The 24,277-nt window shown below is 37.9% G+C and overlaps 1 protein-coding gene across 2 annotated transcripts in view; it reads right to left on the bottom strand.

Annotated features, from left to right (window-relative positions):
- The window catches only part of ERA1 (Prenyltransferase family protein), a 32,433-nt gene that overhangs the window by 1,366 nt on the left and 6,790 nt on the right, over positions 1 to 24,277 (bottom strand). Inside the window, exons 4-13 of one of the 2 annotated variants that reach the window (XM_089148766.1) lie at positions 13,910 to 13,945; positions 11,882 to 11,964; positions 11,732 to 11,785; positions 10,787 to 10,838; positions 3,507 to 3,571; positions 1,804 to 1,860; positions 1,298 to 1,370; positions 585 to 671; positions 303 to 492; positions 54 to 151 (exon numbers count right to left, since the gene is read on the bottom strand). In XM_089148766.1, the coding sequence (XP_089004892.1) occupies positions 54 to 151; positions 303 to 492; positions 585 to 671; positions 1,298 to 1,370; positions 1,804 to 1,860; positions 3,507 to 3,571; positions 10,787 to 10,838; positions 11,732 to 11,785; positions 11,882 to 11,964; positions 13,910 to 13,945 (795 nt within the window). Of the gene's footprint in view, positions 1 to 53; positions 155 to 302; positions 493 to 584; positions 672 to 1,297; positions 1,371 to 1,803; positions 1,861 to 3,506; positions 3,572 to 10,786; positions 10,839 to 11,731; positions 11,786 to 11,881; positions 11,965 to 13,909; positions 13,946 to 24,277 lie in introns of both variants that reach the window. The other variant, XM_089148767.1, reaches the window with a different exon arrangement.

The raw sequence follows: 24,277 nt of genomic DNA, 5'->3' as shown, positions 1-24,277 counted from the left end.
TGTCCCTAAAAATTGACAACCGACCAACCCAAATTTTCCATCAGAAAATGTACCTGAGAACAAAGGAGTAAATATTGCTGAAGTGCAATGCTGTGAAAAAGAGGCTCCAATTTGGCACGCCCCTTGACAAAGTAGTGTCCAACATCGGAAACTTCTACATCAGAAATTTAAGGCATGGGAACCACAAAAAATGCCAATGAGAACTCCAGGTGATTGCAGAAAAGGAACAGAAGATCATGAGAAATTTTGGAGCAACATTCAGACATAAAAGACTAACTGAAGACACATGGAATTACAACTACCTCCATCTACAAAACGGGAAGCCTCATCATCATCAGATGAAGTCAGTTCCAAACAGCATTCCTGCTCGGATAAAGTAGAGGATGCTGCAGTTCTTACGTCCCCCGAGGCTTGGTTTTCTTGAACTTCTGACGACCTCAATTGTTGATCAATGATTGAATGTAGCCTTCGTATTAATGCAAAAACTCCACCCTATTGATTCACCGCACCCACCCGCCACAACAGAGATTAGGACATGTTCAACAGAGAACTAAAGGAAATCAGACAATACCGAAAAACATTACCTGCCAAAAGGAGTAGCACCCATCAACCAGTTTATTCACTCTCCCCTGAAATCCACATTCCACTCCCTGACGGAATGCTACCCAGTTCTGTTTCAGAATAACTCTAAAAATTCAGAATAGAAGACAGCATTGCATCCATTGTAAGAGAAATTTAATTCAGCGCATAAAATGATATATTATTCAGCACCCAGTTCTCTCTCTCTCTCTCTCTAAATGATACATTATTCAGCATCCAGTTCCACTCCCTGACGGAATGCTACCCAGTTCTGTTCCAGTAAAAATTCAGAATAGAAGACTGCATTTATGAACCCAGAATCCATTGAAAGAGAAATTTAATTCAGGGCATAAAATGATCTATTATTTTAGCTTCCCCTGTAGGCAAGCTCCTGATATGCATAATCTTTCCTTTTCTTTTCACAAAAATAAACAAATAAATCTTCCTTCTTTTCCTCAAATCATGCATAAATTATGACAGTTATCAAACAAAGCCTCAACTCTTGATGCTGATTTAATTTTAAGAGCCATAAATATCAGAAGGACCCAGCCAAGCTTGCCAAATTTGACTAGATTGAAATATATCTAATTTAACTCAGAACCAGACAAATTTTTCCATCATATCTCTCAGTAGTAATTTCAGTATGATAAGAGGCAGGTTTGCACTCAAATGACCACTAAAACAGAATTAAAAAAAGCACATGTAAGAGTTCCCTTACAATTAGACTGAGCAAGTCCAACCGGTTAGATTCATTGATCAAAATCATTGCTGCCAAGCCACAAAAGGTGTACCTATTTTCAATAAATGTTCATGTTTGTGAGATATACCCCAAAAGAAAATAAAGATACAAAAGCAGAAGACGGAAACACAAAAATTGACGGAATATAGAGATAAAGACCCAACTAGTCACAGAAAAATCAACAAATTTCCTGTTTTTTTTGGGGACCAGGTTCCCCTCCACCCTAAGAGGACAGTTCACAAATCCCCAGAGGGTTTTATCATGTTCCAAAAGCCTCCTTCCCCGCTAAGAATGGGATAATGGATTCCGTTCACCATGGGTGGAGGGAACCCAATACCAGCCTTTTTTATCATTATTTTAAAAAACAGATAATTCCTGCCAAATCATACAAAGAATAATATTAAGAAGTTCTAATCAGAAAAGCAGAGAAATGAAAAATCAGATACTTTTGAAGTCAGGCACCTCTAAAGAGAGATGAAACATACCCACCATGAGCTTCAGAACCAGGCTCTCCAGAAATACCACCTTCAAATGTCTGACAACTGCAAACAAATTTGATCAGCTTAGACTTAGACATCAGTAGACATATATAAGAACAGTCCCTGTAAGCAAAATATCTAATGCATTAATTTATTGTGTGTAAAAGCCTTGAAATTTAGACTCGAGTAGGAAAAAAGTTAAGTAAAAATTGGTAAACAGCTACAAGACCAGCCATTTCATAGGGAGCTGCATGGATCCAACAAAACAAGATAGTGAAAAATAAGATCTAAATGACAGAAAAGGGATGAAACAACGGGAAAAGAAGGATGGCAATGATGTGAAATGAAAAACAAAGGATGAAAGTAAGAGGAAAGAGGCACAGCACAGAATGTTGGGAGAATCTCAGGAAAATAGAGTATGCAACATGCACCCTTGTGATAAAACACTCTATCCAAGGTCATTATTGACCTTGACAGTGCATGTCTCTCTTCACAACTTCTTTTATGGAAATCTTAGGTGCCCCTCTTGCTTTTTCCTTTTGGCTCCAATTTAAATCATATCACTTTCCCTTATTGGGTGTCCAGAGACTTCATTGAAACTCATTCTCTCAGAGCTTGTCAATGATCAGGACAACTTCCAGGTCAGCTCTAATACTATCATCCAGTAATTTATTTTCTGTACATCCATCTTAACATCCTCTTCTCTGCTACTCATAGCTTCTGTAGGAGATTGACAATGATCAGGACAACTTCCAAGTCAGTTCTAGAACTATCATTCTGTACTTTATTTCTCTACATCCATCTTAACATCCTCCGTTCATTTGGCATCTTCCTTACATTCAACATCCCATTTGACAGATTGCTTAACCGAAAGATCCCATGATCTCTCAAGGTTTTCCTCACTTCTATTGGAACCTCACCTGGGTCTGGTGTCTTTGCCCTTGTCTTTCTTAAGGATTCTTGAACTTCTGCCCCACTTTTTTTTTTTTTTTTTTTTTTGGGGGGGGGGGGGGGGGGGGGGGGGGGGGGGAAGTTCTGCCCCACTTTACTCATACATGAGATATGGTAGCATGCCGAATAACATACTCATCCGGGTAATTTCTACTAGACCTATCTCCATCTGTAACAGTTTACCATATGCTATTTCTCTTTCACAAGACTGCTCTTACAGCATGGGATCGAGAAGTAACACTTTTGTAAAAAGAACATTCTCATGGCAGGATTTGTGGTTTTCTTCTTTGGGTGGGATGGGGTCGGGTTGGTTTCCCCCCCCCCCCTTCCTTTTTGGGGTGGGGGGGAGGCCAACCACCTCATATGATTCTCAATCGGATTCCATGTTTATTATAATGAATAAAACACTCAAGACACATTTAAGGCATTTTATATTGTACATATTGTGACAAATCAGAGACAGTAAAAGCAACTAAATGTGAGCCTGTTCAATGCAAAGTTAAACTCCCCATTGTTCATCACCAGAGCAAAGTAAATCTTGTAAGACTCATATCAACCTGCTCCATAAATATTCAACATATCTGGGATGTAATGGCCAAAGCTTTTGATTATAAAATCTCCCTTTGGAGAAGAGATAGATGGATACACATATGGTCCAAATATTACCTTCATAAAAGAATAAAGGTCCAAGTACTATCTTAAAAAATAAACTGCAACTGCAATGTCAAACAATCTGTAAACAAACTACTTGTGCCCACCTTAGGATATAATCTCCCACATTCTCCACCAGCTCGCAATCCAAAATATTCAAAACACTAGCAACCTGGTCAAATTGAGATGGAAGCCAAGATTCCACAAATGTAAGGAAAAAGCTGAAAAATATCTTATAGTTAAAATTTTAAATTATGATTCATTGGACTATAATTCAAGAGTAAAGGAATTATGGATTCCTATCAATCTTATTATACTCACCAAGTGTCAGTAAGAACAAGAAAAACCTATATAGTGCAATTCAAGATTACAAATACTATGTTTCTTCCATTATCTATTTTTCGGTTGGGGGAAGGGGGTTGTAATAAGGAAGGATCATGGATAGCCCAAATACAAGAAGAAAATCTTGTTGCATTCAAATGCATAGAGCCAAAACACAATTAGCACAAATCGAAAAATAACAACTGCATTATGGCATGTACAAATGTATCTGCTCATCAGCACAAGGATGTGGAGTCCTCCATACATGCCATGGCAAATTAAACTATGACAACATTAGCAAAGTTATTTGCATAAAGAATGACATTCATTTGTTGCTGTATTATCATAGATCAATCCAGTTAAGACAGCTTTGGAATATAAAAATTCTAGACCATATCGATGGGTTATATGTACTAATGGGATGAAAACCAGGTCTAGGGCTAAAGGGTAGATTGGTTAATTCCCTAGACTTAGGGTTTAGCCAGGAGTTTCCAGCAATGATAGAAGGGTTTCAGGGTTTTAAGGTGGGTATAGAGCCTGCTGAAACAAAATTCCAGATCTGAATCCTTTGCAACTAGAATTTCAGACTTAGAAATTTGAATCCTAAGGCAACTAGGACTATGATTAGGGTTTTGGTTAGGATGAGGGAATGGTCTAGGGTTGCTGAAATTTCAGATCAGAATTATTGTCACAGTTGATATTCTTTCAACTAGAATCAAGTCCAATTTACTACCCAAAAAAAAAAGTCCAATTGATAAAACTTCAATCGAACTCAAATTTCTGCAAACGAGGGTAGAAGATGAAGAGCAGGTTTTTGTTAAACTTCAGAAATATGGCTGATTTGGGGAAAATAAGATTAGGGCTGTGTTCTAGGCTTCAAGACGACCAAAAAACGAAGGGAAAAGGTTTCAATTGGGGCAGGGAATGTGGTTTTCCTATTAGGGTTAGGACTGAAAACATGGGGACGACGAAGAAGAAGCTGCTTAGGGATTCTAGGGGAAAGATTAGAGTGGAGGGAAAAGAGCAGGGGAAGGGCTAAGGGAGACTTGCGATGGGTTTGGGTGGGTTTCTAGGGTCTGACTAAGAGGGAAGAGGACAGTAGAGCTTGCAGCAGCAAGGGGAGGGGAGAGGAGAGGTGGCAGCCAAGGGAGAAGGGCTGGGGATGGGGTGGGGGCTCTTGACTTACATGGTTACTTGCTGGACTCGAAGATTGATTGATGAACTTGATGAAGATGCTTCAAAACTTGCTGCAATGCTTGTACGAATGCTGGAATTGGATGCTTTGACTGCTTGAATATTTCGGAATGCAGAAAATTAAACTCTTGAGAGCTTTGACACCTGCCAAGGTCCACCCACACAGGAGACCCTGACTCAAAACACTCAATAACTTTTATTCATCCAAAACTGAAACCAACTTACAAAGAAAGGCTATTTATAGCCTAGGAAAGCAGACACCGACTCAACTTAGGATGTCCCTATTTGACAAGGACTCCATTACAAACTAACTTGGACTCTTGAAACTAAAGCACTAACTAACTAAATAAGATAGAAAACCTATCCTACTAGACTCTTTTAAACTCAACTTGACTCACAAGTGCATCATGCATCAATTATCACATCAAAGTCATATAACATTATGCATCTTCCGTTTACTTTCTTTTTTGTTATCTGACATTATAGTCTTGAGCCTCAGCAAATCCAGAAGGTGCACATTTCTCTTCACCACCGAAGTGGCTTCTATTTCTTCACCACCGGAGTGGCTTCTATCCCTCCTTTATCACGACTCCAGTTTTCACAGGCTTGGTGGGGCCCACATTACAGACATTCAACTAGGGCGCGTGACAATTCCTCTCATTACCAACCTATTTATAAGCACTAAAACAATATGTTAAGCTAAATATTTTCAAGAACAAAAACAGACAACCTGTGTACAGTCCAGAGTCCTATTATGTTTACATTTGAGTTTTGAACAACATTTAGCTAAGTACATACAGTCTAAAAAAAACATATACATCCACATTCCAGCTAATCAATCATCAGTTACAACAAAAAGAAAAAGAAAAAGAAAAGAAAAAGAAAAGAAAAGAAAAGAAAAGTTTTCCATCTTCTACTTTAAAGGCATTGTCAAGTGGCAGTACCGTTGCCCTTGTCATGTATCTGAAGACCAGTCAACATTTACAATAGTGAGCTTTGTGGCTCAGTAAGCAATATAGACAACCATGTAAATAAGTCAAGCAATTCATCATGCATTAATTATCACATCAAAGTCATATAACATTATGCATTCCAATTTTCCTTCCGTTTATTTTCATTTATATTATCTAGCATTATAGTCATGAGCCTAAACAAATCCAGAGGGTGCACATTTCTCTTCGCCACCGAAGTGGCTTCTAGGCACAAGGCCTTGTACACCTCATGGATTGCCATTGGCACAAACTCAACATTTCCACTTTTCAGTCTTGCTTAATGCCCTCCCATTTGGGTACATTAAGTACCAGGACTTACAGAAGCCATTACATTTTATTTCTTTCTTTATAATCAATTTCAGTATTGCATTACTATACCATGTCCATTTCAATCATCACTTAGTCTTATCTGAATAAGACTAGACACAATTCATCATTCCAATCATGTAAATATGAGAGCATAATAATTCTACATTTAACAAGCATAAGCATCATTTCAAATTTATAATTCAACATCTCAAGAATACTATCGGCTATTCAATTCAAGCAGTTCAATCAAGTCCTTAAGCTGTCATTTCTATTTTATTCACAAAACAATATATCATGCATTTCCATAATTTGTATAAGTGAATAAATAAAATAAATTTTATATTAACATGTGAATGTTACCTGTCTACTAAGTGGAATTACCCATTTATAACATATATGGGTTGATCGATATCACTTACCTGTTCCTGTTCCATATATGTGACTCTTGATTCTGGTTCAGTTAAAAGTCCGCTCTCTCCTGTATTCGGAACAATTATCGATTGTTTTCGAGTACACGGAAGCCAACATGGGATTTCCCTTTTTTATTTTTTTATTCTCTCCTCTTTCTTTTCTCTCTCCTCCCCACATTCTTCGTCTCTTATCTTCCTCTTCTCTCTCCTTTAGTCTTTTCACTTCTCTCTCTCTCTCTTCCTTTCTCTTTTTCACTTCTCTCTCCTCTAGTCTCTTTCACTTCTTCTCTGTCTCCTTAATTCTTCTTTTGTTTCTCTTATATTGCACGTATTTCTTTCTCTTTCCATATAAAAGTACAAGTCTCTTTCAGCACTCCATGACCTCTCTCTCTCTTTAACGACCTCCCTCCACGTTCTCTCCACTTCTCTTTTCTATCTCTGTGTACTCTCTTAACTACACGCATAAAGGTAATAAGGAAAATATGTTTTCATCTTAAGATTCACTCTTAACACCTCATATATCATATATGCCACCTTTTGTAAAAATCAACCACGTAGGTGGGAGGGAGAGTGGGAGGTGTCACCTCCTCCCTCTCTCTCTCTCTCCTCTTAATTGTCTTACATGTGATGTAATGTATGTATATATATTTAATTAAATAGTGGGCTTGTGGGCCCGCTCTATTATCTTACGTAGGGCCAACTCTGAGGTGCAAATATTACTAACTCCGGGATCAGAAAATTATGTTGATCACTTACTCGTTTTCAATTTGCCTATAACAACAGCTACTAGTCTATTATCAGGATGACGCCTTATGAAGCATTGTATGGAAGAAAGTGTAGGTCTCCAATATGTTGGAGTGAAGTTGGTGAGAAGCAAGTATTGGGGCCAGACCTAATACAACAGACTTGTGAGAAAATAAAGGTAATACAAAAGAGGATGAAGACTGCTCAAAGTAGACAAAAGACTTATGAAAATGTTGTAGGAAGCCCTAAGAATTTAAGGTGGGTGATAAAGTTCTCCTAAATAGCACCAATGAAGGATGTGGTAAGATTCAACAAAAAGGGGAAGCCAAGTCCATGATATATAGGACCATTTGAGATTCTTGAAAGAATTGAAGCTGTAGCATATAGACTTGCCCTACCTCCAGATTTGTCCAACATATATGATGTGTTTCATGTATCTATGCTGAAGAAGTATGTAGCAAACCCTGCTCATGTGTTACAATACGAACCATTAGAGTTGAAAGATCTTTCCTATGAAGAGAAGCCAATTGAGATACTACAACGGAAAGAGAAGAAATTAAGAAACAAGGAGGTACCATCAATGGAAGTGTTGTGGAACAATCACTCGGGTCAAGAAGCCTCATGGGAGCTTGAATCCGATATAAAGGCTCGATATCCCCAGCTTTTCAATTGATCAGGTACGCAAATTTCGAGGACGGAATTTATTTTGAGGAGAGGATGTGATGCCCCGCATCTTTTTATATTATTATTTTATTAGTGTGAATGTTTCAGTCTTTAAGATTATTAAAGGAGCATGATGATTGATATTCTGGTCAAGGTCAAATATCGTTTGTGGGTCCCACAACAGTGGAATTAGACTAAACTGACAACAAGGAAATGATCAGCATAATTTTCTGAACTCAGAGGTGTCAATATTTGCACCTCAAAGTGAGCCCTGCGTAAGATAATAGAGAGGGCCCATAAGCCCATAAAGGAGCCCACTATTTAATTAAAAATATATATACATATAAATAATATACTTTATTATATATGTTACATCACATGTAAAAGATTAAGAGGAGAGAGAGGAGGAAGTGACACCTCCCTCTCTCTCTCTTTTACCTAACGTGGTAAGACATTTAGAAAATGAGGTGTTAAGATGGAAAGAAGAGAGAATCTTAGGATAAAAATATATTTTATTACCTTTATGCGTGTAAGTGTAAGTTTAAGAAAAGTAAGAGAAAGAATTATTGAAGAAGAATAAAAGAGAAAACAAAGAGAAAGAGAAACACCCATACCCAATTTGCAGAACCATTAAGAGGAAAGAGAAGGAGAGAAGAGCAGAAGAGAGAGAAGAGAAAAAGAAGTGGAGAGAACGTGGAGAGAGGTCATAGAGTGCTGAAAGAGATTTGTGATTTTGTATCGAAAGAGAAAGAAAAGAAAGAAAAGAAAGAAATACGTGCAATAGAAGAGAAACAAAAGAAGAATCAAGAAGACAGAGAAGAAGTGAAAAAGAGAAAGGAAGAGAGAGAGAAGTGAAGAGGAAGACAAGAGGAAGAACGTGGGGAGGAGAGAGAAAAGACAGAGGAGAACGGATAGAGGAGAGAAAAAAATAAAAGGGAAATCCCCTGTTAGCTTCTCCGTATTCGAAATAGGCATTAATTGTTCAGGATACAGGAAGGAGAGCGGATTTTTAACTGAACCAGGATCAAGACACACACATGGAACAGGACCAGGTAAGTGATATCGACCAATCCATGTATGTTATAAGTGGGTGATTCCATTCAGTGTACAGGTAGCATTCACATGTTAATATAGAATTGATTTTATGGAAATGCATGATATATTGTTTTGTAAATGGAATATAAATGCATGAGATCGGATGATAGCTTAATGACTTGATTGAACTGCGTGAATTGAAATGTCCATAGTATTCTTGAGATGTCGAATTATGAATTTGAAAATGATGCTTATGCTTGTTAAATGTAGAATTATCATGCTCTTATATTTTAATGATTGGATTGTATGAATTGTGTCTAATTTTATTCAGATGAGACTATATGATGATTGAAATGAAAAATGTACATTGAAATAGACAGAGCATGGTAATGCAATACTGAAGTTGAATATAAAAAGAGTAAAAGAAAAACAAATAAAATGTTAATGGCTTCTGTAAGTCCTGGTACTTAACGTGCCCAAATGGGAAGGCATGAAGTGGCTTCTGTAAGTCTTGGTACTTAGTGTACCCAAATGGGAGGGCATGAAGCAAGACTGAAAAGTGAAAAGATATACTAGACTGATGATGGCCTTTTATAGAGAACACCTAGCCTTGTGCCAAAAGACTGAAAAGAGAATCTTTTAATGAGAACCTCTGAGACTAAGATTGATGTCACTTGTGTGGTTTAGACTGATGGTGCTCTCTCTATAGGTAGCGCTTAGGTCTGGTTTAATAATGAAAAAGGAAAAGGAAAATGAAAAAAAATTGGAATGCATAATGTTATATGACTTTGATGTGATAATTGATGCATGATGAACTACCTGACTTACTTACATGGTTGTCTATATTGCTTATTGGGCCACAAAGCTCACTATTGTAAATGTTGACAGGTCCTCAGATACATGATAAGGGCAAGGGTGCTGCCACTTGACAATGCCTTTAAAGTGGAATATGAAAACTCTTTTTCTTTTTGTTGCAACTGCTGTTTGTTTAACTGAACTGTGGAAGTATATATTCTTTTGAGACTGTATGTACTTAGCTAGATACTGTTGAAAGGTCAAATGTAAACATAACAGGACTTTAGACTGTATACATATGTTTATGAGTCAAAATGGCAAACAGGTTGTCTATTTTTGTTCTTGAAAATGTTTAGTTTAGTATTTTGTTTTAGTGCTTATAAACAGGTTGATAATGAGAGGAACTGTCACGCACCCTAATTAAATGTCCGTAATGTGAACCCCACCAAGCCTGTGAAAACTGGGGTCGTGACAGAGGTAGCACCAAAACAAATCCATACTAGACTTGAACTATGGCCAAGTCAAACATACTCAAACACAATAAAAGACTAATTTGTAAACAGCTGACCCAAATTAAAATTTAAGAGCTGATTCAGAACCCATGGATCAAGGGGAATCTTTCCCTTGGCGGTATAAGGCCAGCTTGGTTTGGCCCTCTTGGATCTGGATTTTGGGCCCCAAAATTAAGGGGGAGGGGTCCTTCTGTTCACATCATTATGTAGCTGACTGACTTCAACAAAACGACTTGTTGGGTTCTCTTTTGTACAGAAAAGCTATCTAGGCACTGCACATAGTTGTGTCGTGTCTAAAAAGTCATAACACCCAGACAACCTGATTTTATAGCTTCTAGAAACTTTTATCAACCTGAAGCTTGATTTATAAACACAGAATATACGAATAGCGGGAGGGGAATAGCTAACTTACGGAAATAGCAGTGTAACAAGCACGAACGTCAATTTCACCTGCATCATGCATTCTGATGGAAACAAAGAGAAGTTGATTAATACATGAGATAATTAAAGATACAGACTGTGCTTTAGTTTGTTAAACAAGAAAAGAGTTCCTACATTTAGCCACTAGAAGGAATGAGAAAAATGAGGTAATTGCGTTAAAATTACGATCAAATCACCATTAATTGATGAAAAGAGATTATAAATTAAAATGTAAACTGATTCCCCATCCCTTAACCTCAATGATAAAATGCCATATTCCACACATATCTTTGTCAATTAAAAGAAACAATAAGTTGGATTGACTCCACAAACTCAACTACATTTGGAGAAAAGGATACCCATGTCGGTTAATACTTAAATCATATAAGAGGACTACAAATGGCTCATTGAGAACAGATCACCAGTAACTTCTTCTGGGGGCTCGAAATAAAAAAATTGCAAACATGTCAAGTATAAATCTTCTATTAAAGCATCTTGAGCTATGGAAGGTATTATAGTGTAAGTTTTGGAGATGATAAAATGTGAGCCAAAATTATTTCACTACTTAAAATAATTTTTAGCCTACGTGAAAAGTAGGACAACTTTCAAGAGAAACACATTCACAAATCTGCAACCCATGAGCCTTGTAAAACGAAGGCCAGAGGGGAGAAGAACAGTTTTACAGAACAGAAAACGCACGCAAAAGCTGGGTAAGCTTCAATTGTGCTTTAACTCTCTGCAAGTGGGATAACAAAATTCCACTATCATTGGTAACTTATTGATATAAAGATTGGCTTCATAAACCAAAGTACTAAAGAGTACACCATTGAACCACCAAGGTTTCAGTGAGCATCAAATTCTTCCTTTTTGTCTCAAGTAATACAGTTGGAAAACATATCCAAGAGATCCAATCCAAATCACTCAGAAGAAGTCACACCTGAAAGCCCCAGATGGCTGTTTCATCCGCAGCAAGAATGCCCGCATATTATCTCTGAAACATCACCGGGCAATTATATCGAATGACTTTCATATAAGCATGAAAAAGTACCAGTGAAAAGGTGAGATAAATTGTAGTATGACTGACCACCTATTAATTGATGACAAGGCTCTCTGACCACCCAAAGTAACAAGTGAATTTACAGCAGCATAAGTTGTTGCAAGATGAGGCAACTGAGCAAAAATGCATGTCAGTAAGAGACATAAAAATGAAAGAAATAATAGAAAATATCTAATGCTTACCTACCCAAAAATAAATACCAAATTTATAAGATCATAAAGAAGTGATCTGTTTGCAATGGTAATCAGCTAATAAGTAATGTCTGGGTGTGTAGTCCCAGCACTGCTTTGGAATCCACTGAGGGTCCAAGCAACAGCATCAAGGTGGGTGGGTTACTTAATTCACGGAAAGTGGGGCACTAAAGTCACCAACGCGTGTCGAAGTGCAGGGGATTATATTTACATAATAATGTTAAATTGCTAATATACATAAAATCATAGTCCACCAGAATCTCAGTCACCAACGCGTGTCGCGAGAGGGATATGCCGCTTGTGCTGGTGTTCTGTACTCGTTTTATTGACTATGGCTTTGTATTATTTCCCTTCCCCATTTCTCCTGTTTGGTTAATGAATTCATTTATTCATCCAAAAAAAATACATTATATCCCATAATCGTGATTTATATAGAAGCTTAATCTGCCTTCTAGAAACTCAAATCGTTGCTAAAATAAAAACACTCATACTAAACTAACTTTAATTCCTTGTTGGGATTCAGTTCCTAATAAAAACTAACCAAACTCCTGATTAAAACAATTTCTTTGCGCCCCCACCCCCCGCGCACGCGCATTCCAAACTAACTTCTTGAATTCAAAAGGAGTTACTAAATTCTAGCTTGCCATGTAATTGGCCAAACTAACTCTAATCAAGTCCAGTGACTTTAAGAGTAACATGATCTCTAAAACATAGTTAGACACGCTAAAAGAAATTATATTCGTATACCACCTAGGTACACATGCAGACATGCTTGAAGCTCATTAAACCCATGGAACAAAGGTTCTGAGCACTATATGACCCAACCTAGGCTTATTACACTAATTAGAAGTCCATATTGGTTATGGATGTACGTCAATAGGTTGTTGAAAAGGAACAGTGCAATAAATTTTGAACACAGACATAGATATCTTGTGACCAATCTTACTTTTTGACTTCATACATTAAATGAAACCCTCTTGTGTTTACCTTTAATTTAGATTTCTGCAGCATATGTATGTTATAAGAGACTTTTGTTAACTGTACAGGCCATTGACCACCGCCCTTGAGGGCAGTACATTATAGCAGTAAATACTGAAGAGCTAACTAAACTTTCTGAATTCTCAACACCATCCTTTAATTTTAAAAATAACTACCAATTTACCATCCTGTCCTTACTTCTCTTTCTTCCTAAAGGGTGTTGAACTTACAATGACAGAATAACCACTGCATTCACATATGAATTATATGGCTCCATGGCAACCCGAATTCGGGGTTTTTAATTTGAGGGTTGCATCAATGATGGTCCAGTATCCCAGATCTAAGATTTTCCAGTTAGAATTGAACCTTTTGCTTTTCCAAAAGCTGAACATATTTGAAATACAACCAGATCAACATATATTACAATGGCCTATCAATGGCTAAAAGGGAAAATTAAGATCCCACTATAAATTTTGATAATAATATGATATGCAAAAAAAACTTATGAATTTCTTTTTTAAAAGAATCTAAAGTCCATTTCAGTTGACCTAATTATTACCAAACTAAGAGCTTCAAAGAATTGACAATTTTCTTATCTTGCTTCCAAAAACTCAGGATCTCAACAAATCCTACTTCCCGCCCCCTCTATATATTCAAAGGCTGTTTGAAAGAAAGAGAATGTTTAGAGAGGAACTCTATCCAAAGATAACATGTGAAGAGAGAGAGAAAGAGAGAAGGCGTGATAGCAAGTAGTTGGAGTATCAACAATATGGTGAAGGAGGGAATGAAGTGAGAGCTATAGCTCAAAGAGGTGGCTGTATTCTAACAATGTTCTTAACAAATACAATGACATAATGATCAATCTGCCAATGAACAAACATATACTTGCCTGCCCAGGACCACCAGCATATCCACCACCTGGGTCCTGCATGAATATAACCCCAAAAAAAAAAAAAAAAAAAAAAAAACAAAGCTTAAGAACATCAAAACACATTATGAAAAAACACAAATTTTCTGGCATATATCAAGAACAACTAATGACATGTATTTCGACATACTGTAGCTAGAAATTAGCAAATCAATCACCAGGCATACATGAGGTAAGATGCAAGGAACAAATTTTGCTCGAAATGGGAATTTCGACGTTGCAAAAGGCCAAAATTTTGACCGAAACTGGACACTTGTAACCTCAATTTTGGGCCTCATATGGGCTCAAATTGATTTGGATTATTGCATACTACATATTTCAAGCGTAATAAACACTATAGAACTACCAGTTACCAAAAAAACCATTGAAAATGTAACATCCAACTTTCCAAGTATATACTACACATGAGAAGAAGTGAGAATGTTAGTAACTTAGTATATTACTAATTACAAATCTATTCTATTCAATCTTTCTCTCTTCCGTTTGCACCCCATACAAATGACAATATAAGTCCCATGATGTTCGTCCCATATGGTTGTCGACGTAGTTAGCAACTGCAACTCTGTATGTGGCCTCATCCAAATGCATAAGATTTCCAAATGGTGGAAAGTTGTGAATTTCCAAACTTAGTATATTACAAGTCTATTCTATTCAATGTTTCTCTCTTCCGTTGGCACCCCATACAAATGACAATACAAGTCCCATGATGTTCGCCCCATATGGTTGTCGACGTAGTTAGCAACTGCAACTCTGTATGTGGCCTCATCCAAATGCATAAGATTTCCAAACGGTGGAAAGTTGTGAATCTCCAAATAAGGAACTGGCTCAGCTGCATATGGAAAGGCTGGTGGTGGGCCTGGTGGCTGTGGAATAGAGTAGAAGATCTGCTCAACAAAAGTAGGAGCACCCTGACTGTCAGCAGAAGGATAAGGTCCATACTAACAATAAGGTCCTAGTGGCTGACTCCGATAGGTGACAGTGGGAGGGACACCATAAGCTGCTCCATAACCATAAGGCTCCGCTAGTGGCTAACTAGCTTGGCCCTAAAACTGATAGCTAGGAGGGACACCATATGGTCCATAACCATAAGCTCCATAAGTCGACCTAGTAGAACCAATACTCTCCACAGCAGTATTATATGAGGACTCTGCAAGCCTATGCCATCCAGATCCTCTGGAGGTGGAGAAGTCTTTAGAATCACCAATGCTCATCGATCTCATAGATCCCACCAAGCTCTCGGCATCAGCCGAACGGTAGGACCCATATGATGGCGTGTCCTCTATGCTATAGTCGTGTTGTCTCCCCTTCCCCTTCCTCGAATACGTAGAGGAAACATTTTGGCCTCGAGATGTAGTTCCAATATGGTTTGAATCCTGTGTCGCGTGGGTGAACTGACTCTCGCCTGTGAATCATGGGGGTCGTCTCCCCCCTTGACTCTCACGTACTGTTGATGGTCGTGGTGGTGGTCTGTCCCTAGGATTAGCTGGAATCCTAATCACGAGGCCCAACACCCTCCTCATCCCCTCCATCATCACCGTCATCGTCATCATCACCACCACTGTCGTCATCGACGGAGGCCTGAGTCACCTCATCCTTAGTGTTGGACCAGACAACCAAATCCTCACTCTGGGTGGATGCACTAGGGTTTGGCACGAAGGGATGGGCGGGTGTTGCATGTGCACTCCCCTCTTGGGCCATGAAGTCCTCCACATCAGCCCCCATCTCCTCTACAATCTGTCTTCTGGGACAACCTCCCTCCTCATCCAGCAATAGCTCTCAATTGTCCCTAATCCAGTCAACTACTGGGTTATCATCGATTCATCATCATACATCTCAACTATGTCGGCCAACTCGATATTGTTACTCTTTGTCCATCCCATGTCTAATATTATCCTCTCTCAGTCTCATATTATAACATATGTAGACAAGGTCCTCTAGACGCGTCACAACCAATCGATTGCACCTCTTCGAGTGAATGAGGCTGAAGGGGCTCCAATTTCGCTCACAACCGGTGGTAGAACATGACTGGGAGAGCACTTTGCTTGCAATCACACTCAAGTGGGGTGAATCATGTCCAAATTGCAACCACCACTCAGCCGCAACAAACATAGACTCCAAGTCATTTTAATACTTAAATAACTAAATTAAAGATAAAAATATAATAATTAAATATAGGGATAATTACTGTTGCCCCCTTGTACTTTGATTTTATTACTACTTTATCCCCTATACTTTTTAAAATTACTATTCCAACCTTTAACTTTATCAACAATTACTAATGCCCCCTACCGTTAAGCTCCGTCAGTTTAGTGATGATGTGGCATCTATATATTTTTCAAAATCCCAAAAATAACCCTGCAATTATCTTTTTACTTATTTGCTCTTTTTTCAAGTTATAATACTACCCTTAATAGGAAAAAAATTAACTTTAATTTCACTTTTCTTTTTTAAAAAGAAACCATCAAATAAAGGAAAGATGTGATTTTTTTTTCTCTAAAAATAAATCACCAAATAAAGGAAAGATGTAATTAAATAGAAACTAAAATATTAAGAAATATCAAATTTAATTCAAAGCTGAAAATTGAAAATCACCTAATATATGCTGACCATTATGTATGTTACCAAAATTTTCTATCAATTAGATCTTATATGCTAATTTGTTTGTAAAACTTCCATCATGGTGATTATGAAAAATTTAAGTGGAATGTGAAAGTTTCAACAATCATAAGTATGTGGTCCCACCAAATCCAAAACTAATTCTAAAATATAAGATTTTAAGGATATAATTGACATGCAATATAGTTTCTATAAGTGAGGGTAATGCCATATTTTTTACTTCTTAATTTTAAGGGCAAAATAGACATTTCATATTTGATGTTAACAGTCACTTAACACCTTTAGAAGTGAGGGGGGCGACAGTAATTTCACAAAGAAGGGGGTTTGATTAGTAATAAAACCAAAGTATAAGGGGGCAATAGTAATTATCCCATAAATATATAATATATAATGAAATAAATGAAGGAACTTAACCCCCAGGGGCGGATTCCCGTCTCGATAAGGCCACGGAACGACCGAAGCTCCTAGTGGCATCCCTAAATGCCTTTATCTAATATATAAAGAGAAAAAACAATAACTAGTTACTAGATTAATGACTTAGTATAAAACTATGAATTGTGAATATCAAATTATTCAAATCACTATCTCACCTCCATAAAGATGATTGCTTGTTTAGATGGATCCGGTTCCAACTTCTCCACTATAGTTTGGAAAGCATCCATCATCCCAAGATTGTCCTTGTAATGCTACTTGGGATTTAAATATTATGTTGTGTAAGAAAAAGTATGTCATAAAAAGGAATAGTTAATGCTTAATAGTGTGATAACATAATGAAAATTAAATTAAATACTAAAGTTAACAACTCACTAGCCTTATGCAGTGGATGCTGCAACATAGACTGCCATCTAAGTTTGATGATTTCAAGAGCTCTCTTGTTGCCATGTGGGTGGACCTGAGCAACTTGTTGCTTCATCCTTTCTACTGCAGCAAATATGTGTGGTAGAGCCAGTTTTCTCTACTGATCTACCATCCTAACACATGTACCACAGGCTCAAGCATCTTCACCAATATCCTCACATTATGCCAGAAAGTCTCATCAAGTATGGTCAACTGTGCTCTCCTTCCTCCCACGGGTGAAGAACCCTCCCAGCTAAACAACTGCTCTGATGCAAACATGCTCCTAAGGCCAGTCTTCCTACTCTCAAAGCTCTGCAGTGCTATCCAATTAGTAGCAAATTTGGTTATGCCTAGCCTCACTAACTCACCCTGACACTCATCCCTCATCATCCTTAATGTATATGTGTGGTTATAAATGAAGGTGCTAACTTGTCGGGCTTGCTCCACGATCTTCTTCACAAATTTGACCTTTTCGATGTCCTTCAACATTTAAGTCAATGCAGTGAGCAGCACATGGAGTCCAAAAGAGCTTATATCTGTCCATCCATCAAGGCATCAATACAAAGTTATAAAGTTTACATGTAATGTAAATATATGTATTTAAAAATGAAATTTAATACTATATGTTTAGATACCTAGAGTTCTCCTGCATCTTCAACCCAGCTTTCTTGTAGTTGGAGCCATTATCAATCAAAATTTGGACCACATTTTCCACTTCAACCTACTTCACCACTTGCTTTAATAATTTATAAATATATTTTGCATTCTTCTTATCACCGGATGCATCTACTGACTTGAGGAACACTGTCCTCCGATCACAATTCAACATGAAATTGATGATGGACTGTCTAGTGGGACCAGTCCAACCATCAGCCATCACAGTCACTCCATAATGAGCCCACATGGGCTTTAATCCCTTAATATACTCATTTAAGTCCTCTTTATGCTTAGGCAAATAGACATTATATATCTCATATGGAGTGGGGGCCTGTAAACCACTCCCAGCCTTGCCTATCTCCTCAATCATATCTCTATAGTAGGGCCCTGGGCTGTATGTGCTGGAATACTATGGTAATAAGCCCATTTGAAGAAAGCCATCCCCACTGTTTCTTTCACACTCCCCTATAAGTGCTTCAACTTTCTCTTTTTATGCTCAGGCCTCGCAAATAGGGCCTGATCATTGCACAGATTCTCAAGATCCAGATCTGTAGGATGTGTTGACGAAGCTCAACCCCTTGTAGGGGCCCGTGGGATAGGAACCTCCTGCCTCACACTCTGAATCCTCCTCATATGGACTTGGGAGCCACCTGTGTCTCCCATACCTAGTGGCTCTCTAGAGGACCCACAACCCAGACCCCTCTGTTGCCTCCTCATGTCATCAACCCTCTGTTGCTCCCTACTCATTATCATCGCCCTCCTGATATGTTTGGCCTCTGGCTTAGGGTCACATCCATACTCTCCTGGCTCATCCAGACCATAATCCTCAAGATCTAGAGGGTCATCTAAGCATGCATCCTCGAACTCCACCCTCTGTGTTGTCTTCTCTTTCCTCTTTTGCTTTCCCCCACTAATATATGAGGCCATTTCCTTCATGACCTCTACTGGCAACTTTTGACACCCTACTACATCCTTGTTTCCACCAGTTAAATGCACCTTCAGTCTAGTGGCCCCAACTCCTCCTATTTGTTTCTTGCAGTAATTATACTCGCTCTTCCTTCTATCAGCAGTCAATGGCCTCTCGTGTTGCCAAGCTATGTCTGACATCTTTGAAAGAGAATGTCTGATACAAGAAATACACACTAATTATCTTGAAAAGCTCACAATATGCTCTAAAAATGACATATGCTTCTAATAATAACCTCCTTTTTATAACTATATAAGTTTTTTTTTAATATATAAATAATTTAAAAATATATAAAATACACATTATCTTAAAAATCTCCACAACATGCTCCAAAAATTGCATACATGCTTCCACTAATACTCTCCTATTTTTAAATTTAAAACAGAAATTAATTAGTTTTTTTATATTTAAATATTTTTTAATTATTTAAATATATATTAAATACAGTAAAATTACATAATTCACAGAAAAAAAATTAATACAACACCATCACAACAATATGGTGTTTCAACTCTCACATACATTACTTTGAAGCTCATACATGTACTATACATATACATTTTTAGCAATATACATAATTTACTAAATAATTTTTAATAACAAAAAAAATTAAAAAAATAGTAGGAAGAATCAAAAATTAATTTTGACACTACAGATTCATAGATCAACACTCTAAAGTAAACATACTTAAATTTGGAAGCAATCTAAGATGATTTAAGGCACAAACAAAACAAAATTTTTAAAATTAGGAAATTCGTTACTCACCATGCAAGATTTGAGAAAATGCACAAATGGAGGAGCAAATCTAGTGTTTGAATGAAATGGAGTTGTAGAAATTAGGTGAAAAGAGGGATGAAAGCAAGAGAAATAAAATTCAAAAAAATTCAAAAAGGGCTCAATCTCGCTGGCGATAGGGGTCGAAACAACTAAAATCACCGAAAGCTCGAAACAAGACACTTTATATGCTACGATGGTGTCATTTCGGCTCGATATGGTATTGGGCCGAAATATCGTGTCGTATTGACCGATACGATACATGACACTTTTCGTACATGTCCTTGTATTTCGTTTCGTTTTCAAAATTTGCAAACATTTCGGTTGATATTTCGACCATATCGATCGAATTTTGTTCCATGGTAAGATGAAGCTTGAAGAGTTATACAATAAGTTGGGCACAAAGAAAGGGGGAAAATCTATTTATAAGATAGCTAATATGAGGGATAGGAAGAGTAGAGATCTTGACCATGTTGGATGTATTAAAAATGAAGATGGTAAAATATTAGTTTGTGAGGAGGATATTAAGAAAAGATGGGAAACCTATTTCTTTAGTTTACTAAATGAGCATTCTTCAAGCACTTATGTTTCAGAAGATTACACTTTTCACCAAGGCACCAATGTCCGAACTTATATACGTAGAATTTCGATGTCCGAAGTAAAAGAAGCTTTAAGGAGGATGAAACTCGGCAAGACACAAGGTCCTGATGAAATCCCAATTGAAGTATAGAAGAGCTTAGGAACCCATGGACTAGTTTGGTTGACTAAGTTGTTTAATAAGATTATGAGCACAGGGAAAATGCCAGATGATTAGAGAAGTGTTGTGGTTCCAATTTACAAAAATAAAGGAGATATTCAAAGTTGTAATAACTATAAAGGCATTAAATTGATGAGCCATACGATGAAATTATGGGAGAGAATAATTGAAACCCGTTTGAGACACTAAACTACAGTTACAGAGAACCAATTTGGGTTTATGCCGGGAAGATCTACAACGGAGGCTATTTACTTAATTAGGAGACTTATGGAAAGGTATAGAGAATGTAGGAAAGATCTTCATATGGTTTTTATTGACCTAGAAAAAGCTTATGATAGAGTCCCTAGAGCGTTAATTTGGCAAATACTAGAGAAAAGAAGTGTTGCAAGTAAATATATTGATATAATTAAGGATATGTACGATGGCTCGGTGACTAGTGTTGGAACAGTGGGGGGACAAAGTAATGAATTCCCGATAACAGTGGGGGGACAAATAGATATGGGCTACATCAAGGGTCAACTTTAAGCCCATATCTATTTGCATTGGTAATGGATGAATTAACCAAAGACATTCAAGATGAGGTCCCCTGGTGTATGCTTTTTGCGGATGATATTGTGTTGATTGATGAGACCCAAGTGGGGATTAATACCAAATTAGAATCATGGAGAGTAGCTTTGGTTTTAAACTTAGTAGATCGAAGACAGAATATCTAGTTTGTAACTTTAGTCATGATCGGGCAGATAATGAGGTGGTGATACTTGACGAAAAAGAGATTCCTCAGAGTGATTGTTTTAGGTACCTAGGTTCAATCATAAGTAAAGAGGTGATTTAGAAGATGAGGTTTCCCAAAGAATTAAAATAGGGTGGATGAAGTGGAGAGGTGCGTCCGGGGTCTTATATGATCGGCGTATTCCATTAAAGCTTAAAGGAAAATTTTATAGGACCGTTGTTCGACCAGCTATGATGTACGGTGCAGAGTGTTGGACTGTTAAAAAGAATCATATAAATAAACTCAGTTTAGCAGAAATGAGAATGCTAAGATGGATGAGTGGCAAAACTAGGATGGATAAGATAAGAAACGATCATATTAGAGTTGGTCTGGGAGTTGCTCCCATAAGTGATAAGCTTAGAAAAAGTTGTTTGAGGTGGCACGGCAACGTTCAACGGAGACCTATAAATGCTCCTGTACGGAGCAGTGATATAATCCATATTGAAGGAACTAGAAAAGCTAGGGGTAGACCTAAGATAACCTTAGGAGAAGTGGTGAGAAAGGATATGTATAGCTTAGGCCTTGTATCTAGCATGGCCTCGAACAGAACTGATTGGAAGGCAAGAATCCACGTAGCCAACCCCATTTAGTTGGGACAAGGCTTATTGTTGTTGTTGTTGGTAAGATGAAGCTTAAAACATGAAGCTGAGGTAACAGAGTAACGCGTGAAGTTTTATTCCCATAACTTAACTGCAATTTAGTAAGATAAATAATAAAGATATTTCAAGTCTGACAAAGAACCCAAACATGGTGGGACTTGCAAACCTGAACCTGATGTAGCCTCAATTGAGCAAGGGTTGAATAACTAGATCTTACAGAATCAGCTCAAATTAGGAGAAAAAGAATTAAGGTTTCAAGGTAGTTTGCTGAGGGTGTATGGGCTATTATGGGATTATCTAAAATGGGATATCAGTTGTTTGGGCAAAGGTAGAAACTGCAAGGGATGTAGTAGGGTGCCAAAAGCTGTCAGTAAAGGTCATGAAGGCAATGACCTCATATATTAGTGGGGGGAAAGCAAAGGAGGAAAGAGAAGAGAACACAGAGGGAGGAGTTCGAGGATGCATGCTTAGATGACCTTCTAGATCCCGAGGATTATGGTATGGATGAGCCAAGAGAGTATGGATGTGACCCTAAGCCAGAGGCTGAACAGATCAGGAGGGCAATGATGATGAGTAGGGAGCAACAGAAGGTTGATGACATGAGGAGGCAACAGAGGAATCTGAGTTGTGGGTCCTCTAGAGAGCCAATAGGTATGGGAGGCACAGGTGGCTCCCAAGTCCCTATGAGGAGGAGTCAGTGTGTGAGGCAGGAGGTTCCTATCCCACAGGCCCCTACAAGGGGTCGAGCTTCATCAGCACATCCTACAGATCAAGATCTTGAGAATCTTCGCAATGATCCGGCCCTATTTGCGAGGCCTGAGCATAAACAGAGAAAGTTGATACGCTTATAGGGGAGTGTGAAAGAAAAAGTGGGGATGGCTTTCTCCAAATGGGCTTATTACCATAGTATTCCAGCACATACAGCCCAGGGCCCTACTACAAAGATATAATTGAGGAGATAGGCAAGGTTGGGAGTGGTGTACAGGGCCCCACTCCATATGAGATATATAATGTCTATTTGCCTAAGCATAAAGAGGACTTAAATGAGTATACTAAGGGATTAAAGCCCATATGGGCTCATTATGGAGTGACTGTGATAGCTGATGGTTGGACTGGTCCCACTAGACAGTCCATCATCAATTTCATGTTGAATTGTGATCGGAAGATAGTGTTCCTCAAGTCAGTAGATGCATCCGGTGATAAGAAGAATGCAAAATATATTTATAAATTATTAAAGCAAGTGGTGAAGTAGGTTGAAGTGGAAAATGAGGTCCAAATTTTGACTGATAATGGCTCCAACTACAAGAAAGCTGGGTTGAAGATGCAGGAGAACTCCAGGTATCTAAACATATAGTATTAAATTTCATTTTTAAATACATATATTTAAATTACATATACACTTTATAACTTTGTATTGATGCCTTGATGGATGGACAGATATAAGCTCTTTTGGACTCCATGTGCTGCTCAATGCATTGACTTAATGTTAAAGGGCATCGAAAATGTCAAGCTTGTGAAGAAGATCGTGGAGCAAGCCCGAGTTAGCACCTTCATCTATAACCACACATATGCATTAAGGATGATGAGGGACAAGTGTCAGGGTGAGTTAGTGAGGCCAGGCATAACCAAATTTGCTACTAATTGGATAGCACTGCAAAGCTTTGAGAGTAGGAAAACTGACCTTAGGAGCATGTTTGCATCAGAGCAGTGGTTTAGCTAGGAGGGTTCTTCATCCGTGGGAGGAAGGAGAGCACAGTTGACCATACTCGATGAGACTTTCTGGCATAATGTGAGGATAGTGGTGAAGATGCTTGAGCCTGTGGTGCATGTGTTGAGGATGGTAGATCAGTAAAGAAAACCGACTCTACCACACATATTTGCTGCAGTAGAAAGGATGAAGCAACAAGTTGCTCAGGTCCACCCACATGGCAACAAGAGAGCTCTTGAAATCATCAAACTTAGATGGCAGTCTATGTTGCAGCATCCACTGCATAAGGCTAGTGAGTTGTTAACTTTAGTATTTAATTTAATTTTCATTATGTTATCACACTATTAAGCATTAACTATTCCCTTTTATGACATACTTTTTCTTACACAGCATACAATTTAAATCCTAACTACCATTACAAGGACAATCTAGGGATGATGGATGCCATCCAAACTGTAGTGGAGAAGTTGGAACCGGATCCATCTAAACAAGTAATCATCATTATGGAGGTGAGATAGTGATTTGAATAATTTGATATTCACAATTCATAGTTTTATACTAAGTCATTAGCCTAGTAACTAGTTATTGTTTTTTCTCTTTATATATTAGATAAAGGCATTTAGGGATGCCACTAGGAGCTTGGGT

The sequence above is a fragment of the Hakea prostrata genome, chromosome 3, assembly GCF_041222555.1.
Source record: "Hakea prostrata isolate BN-2017 chromosome 3, UWA_Hpros_2, whole genome shotgun sequence".
NCBI classification, from domain to species: Eukaryota; Viridiplantae; Streptophyta; class Magnoliopsida; order Proteales; family Proteaceae; genus Hakea; species Hakea prostrata.
Note: the sequence above shows the minus strand (reverse complement) of the source record. Positions and strands in the feature narration are given on the sequence as shown.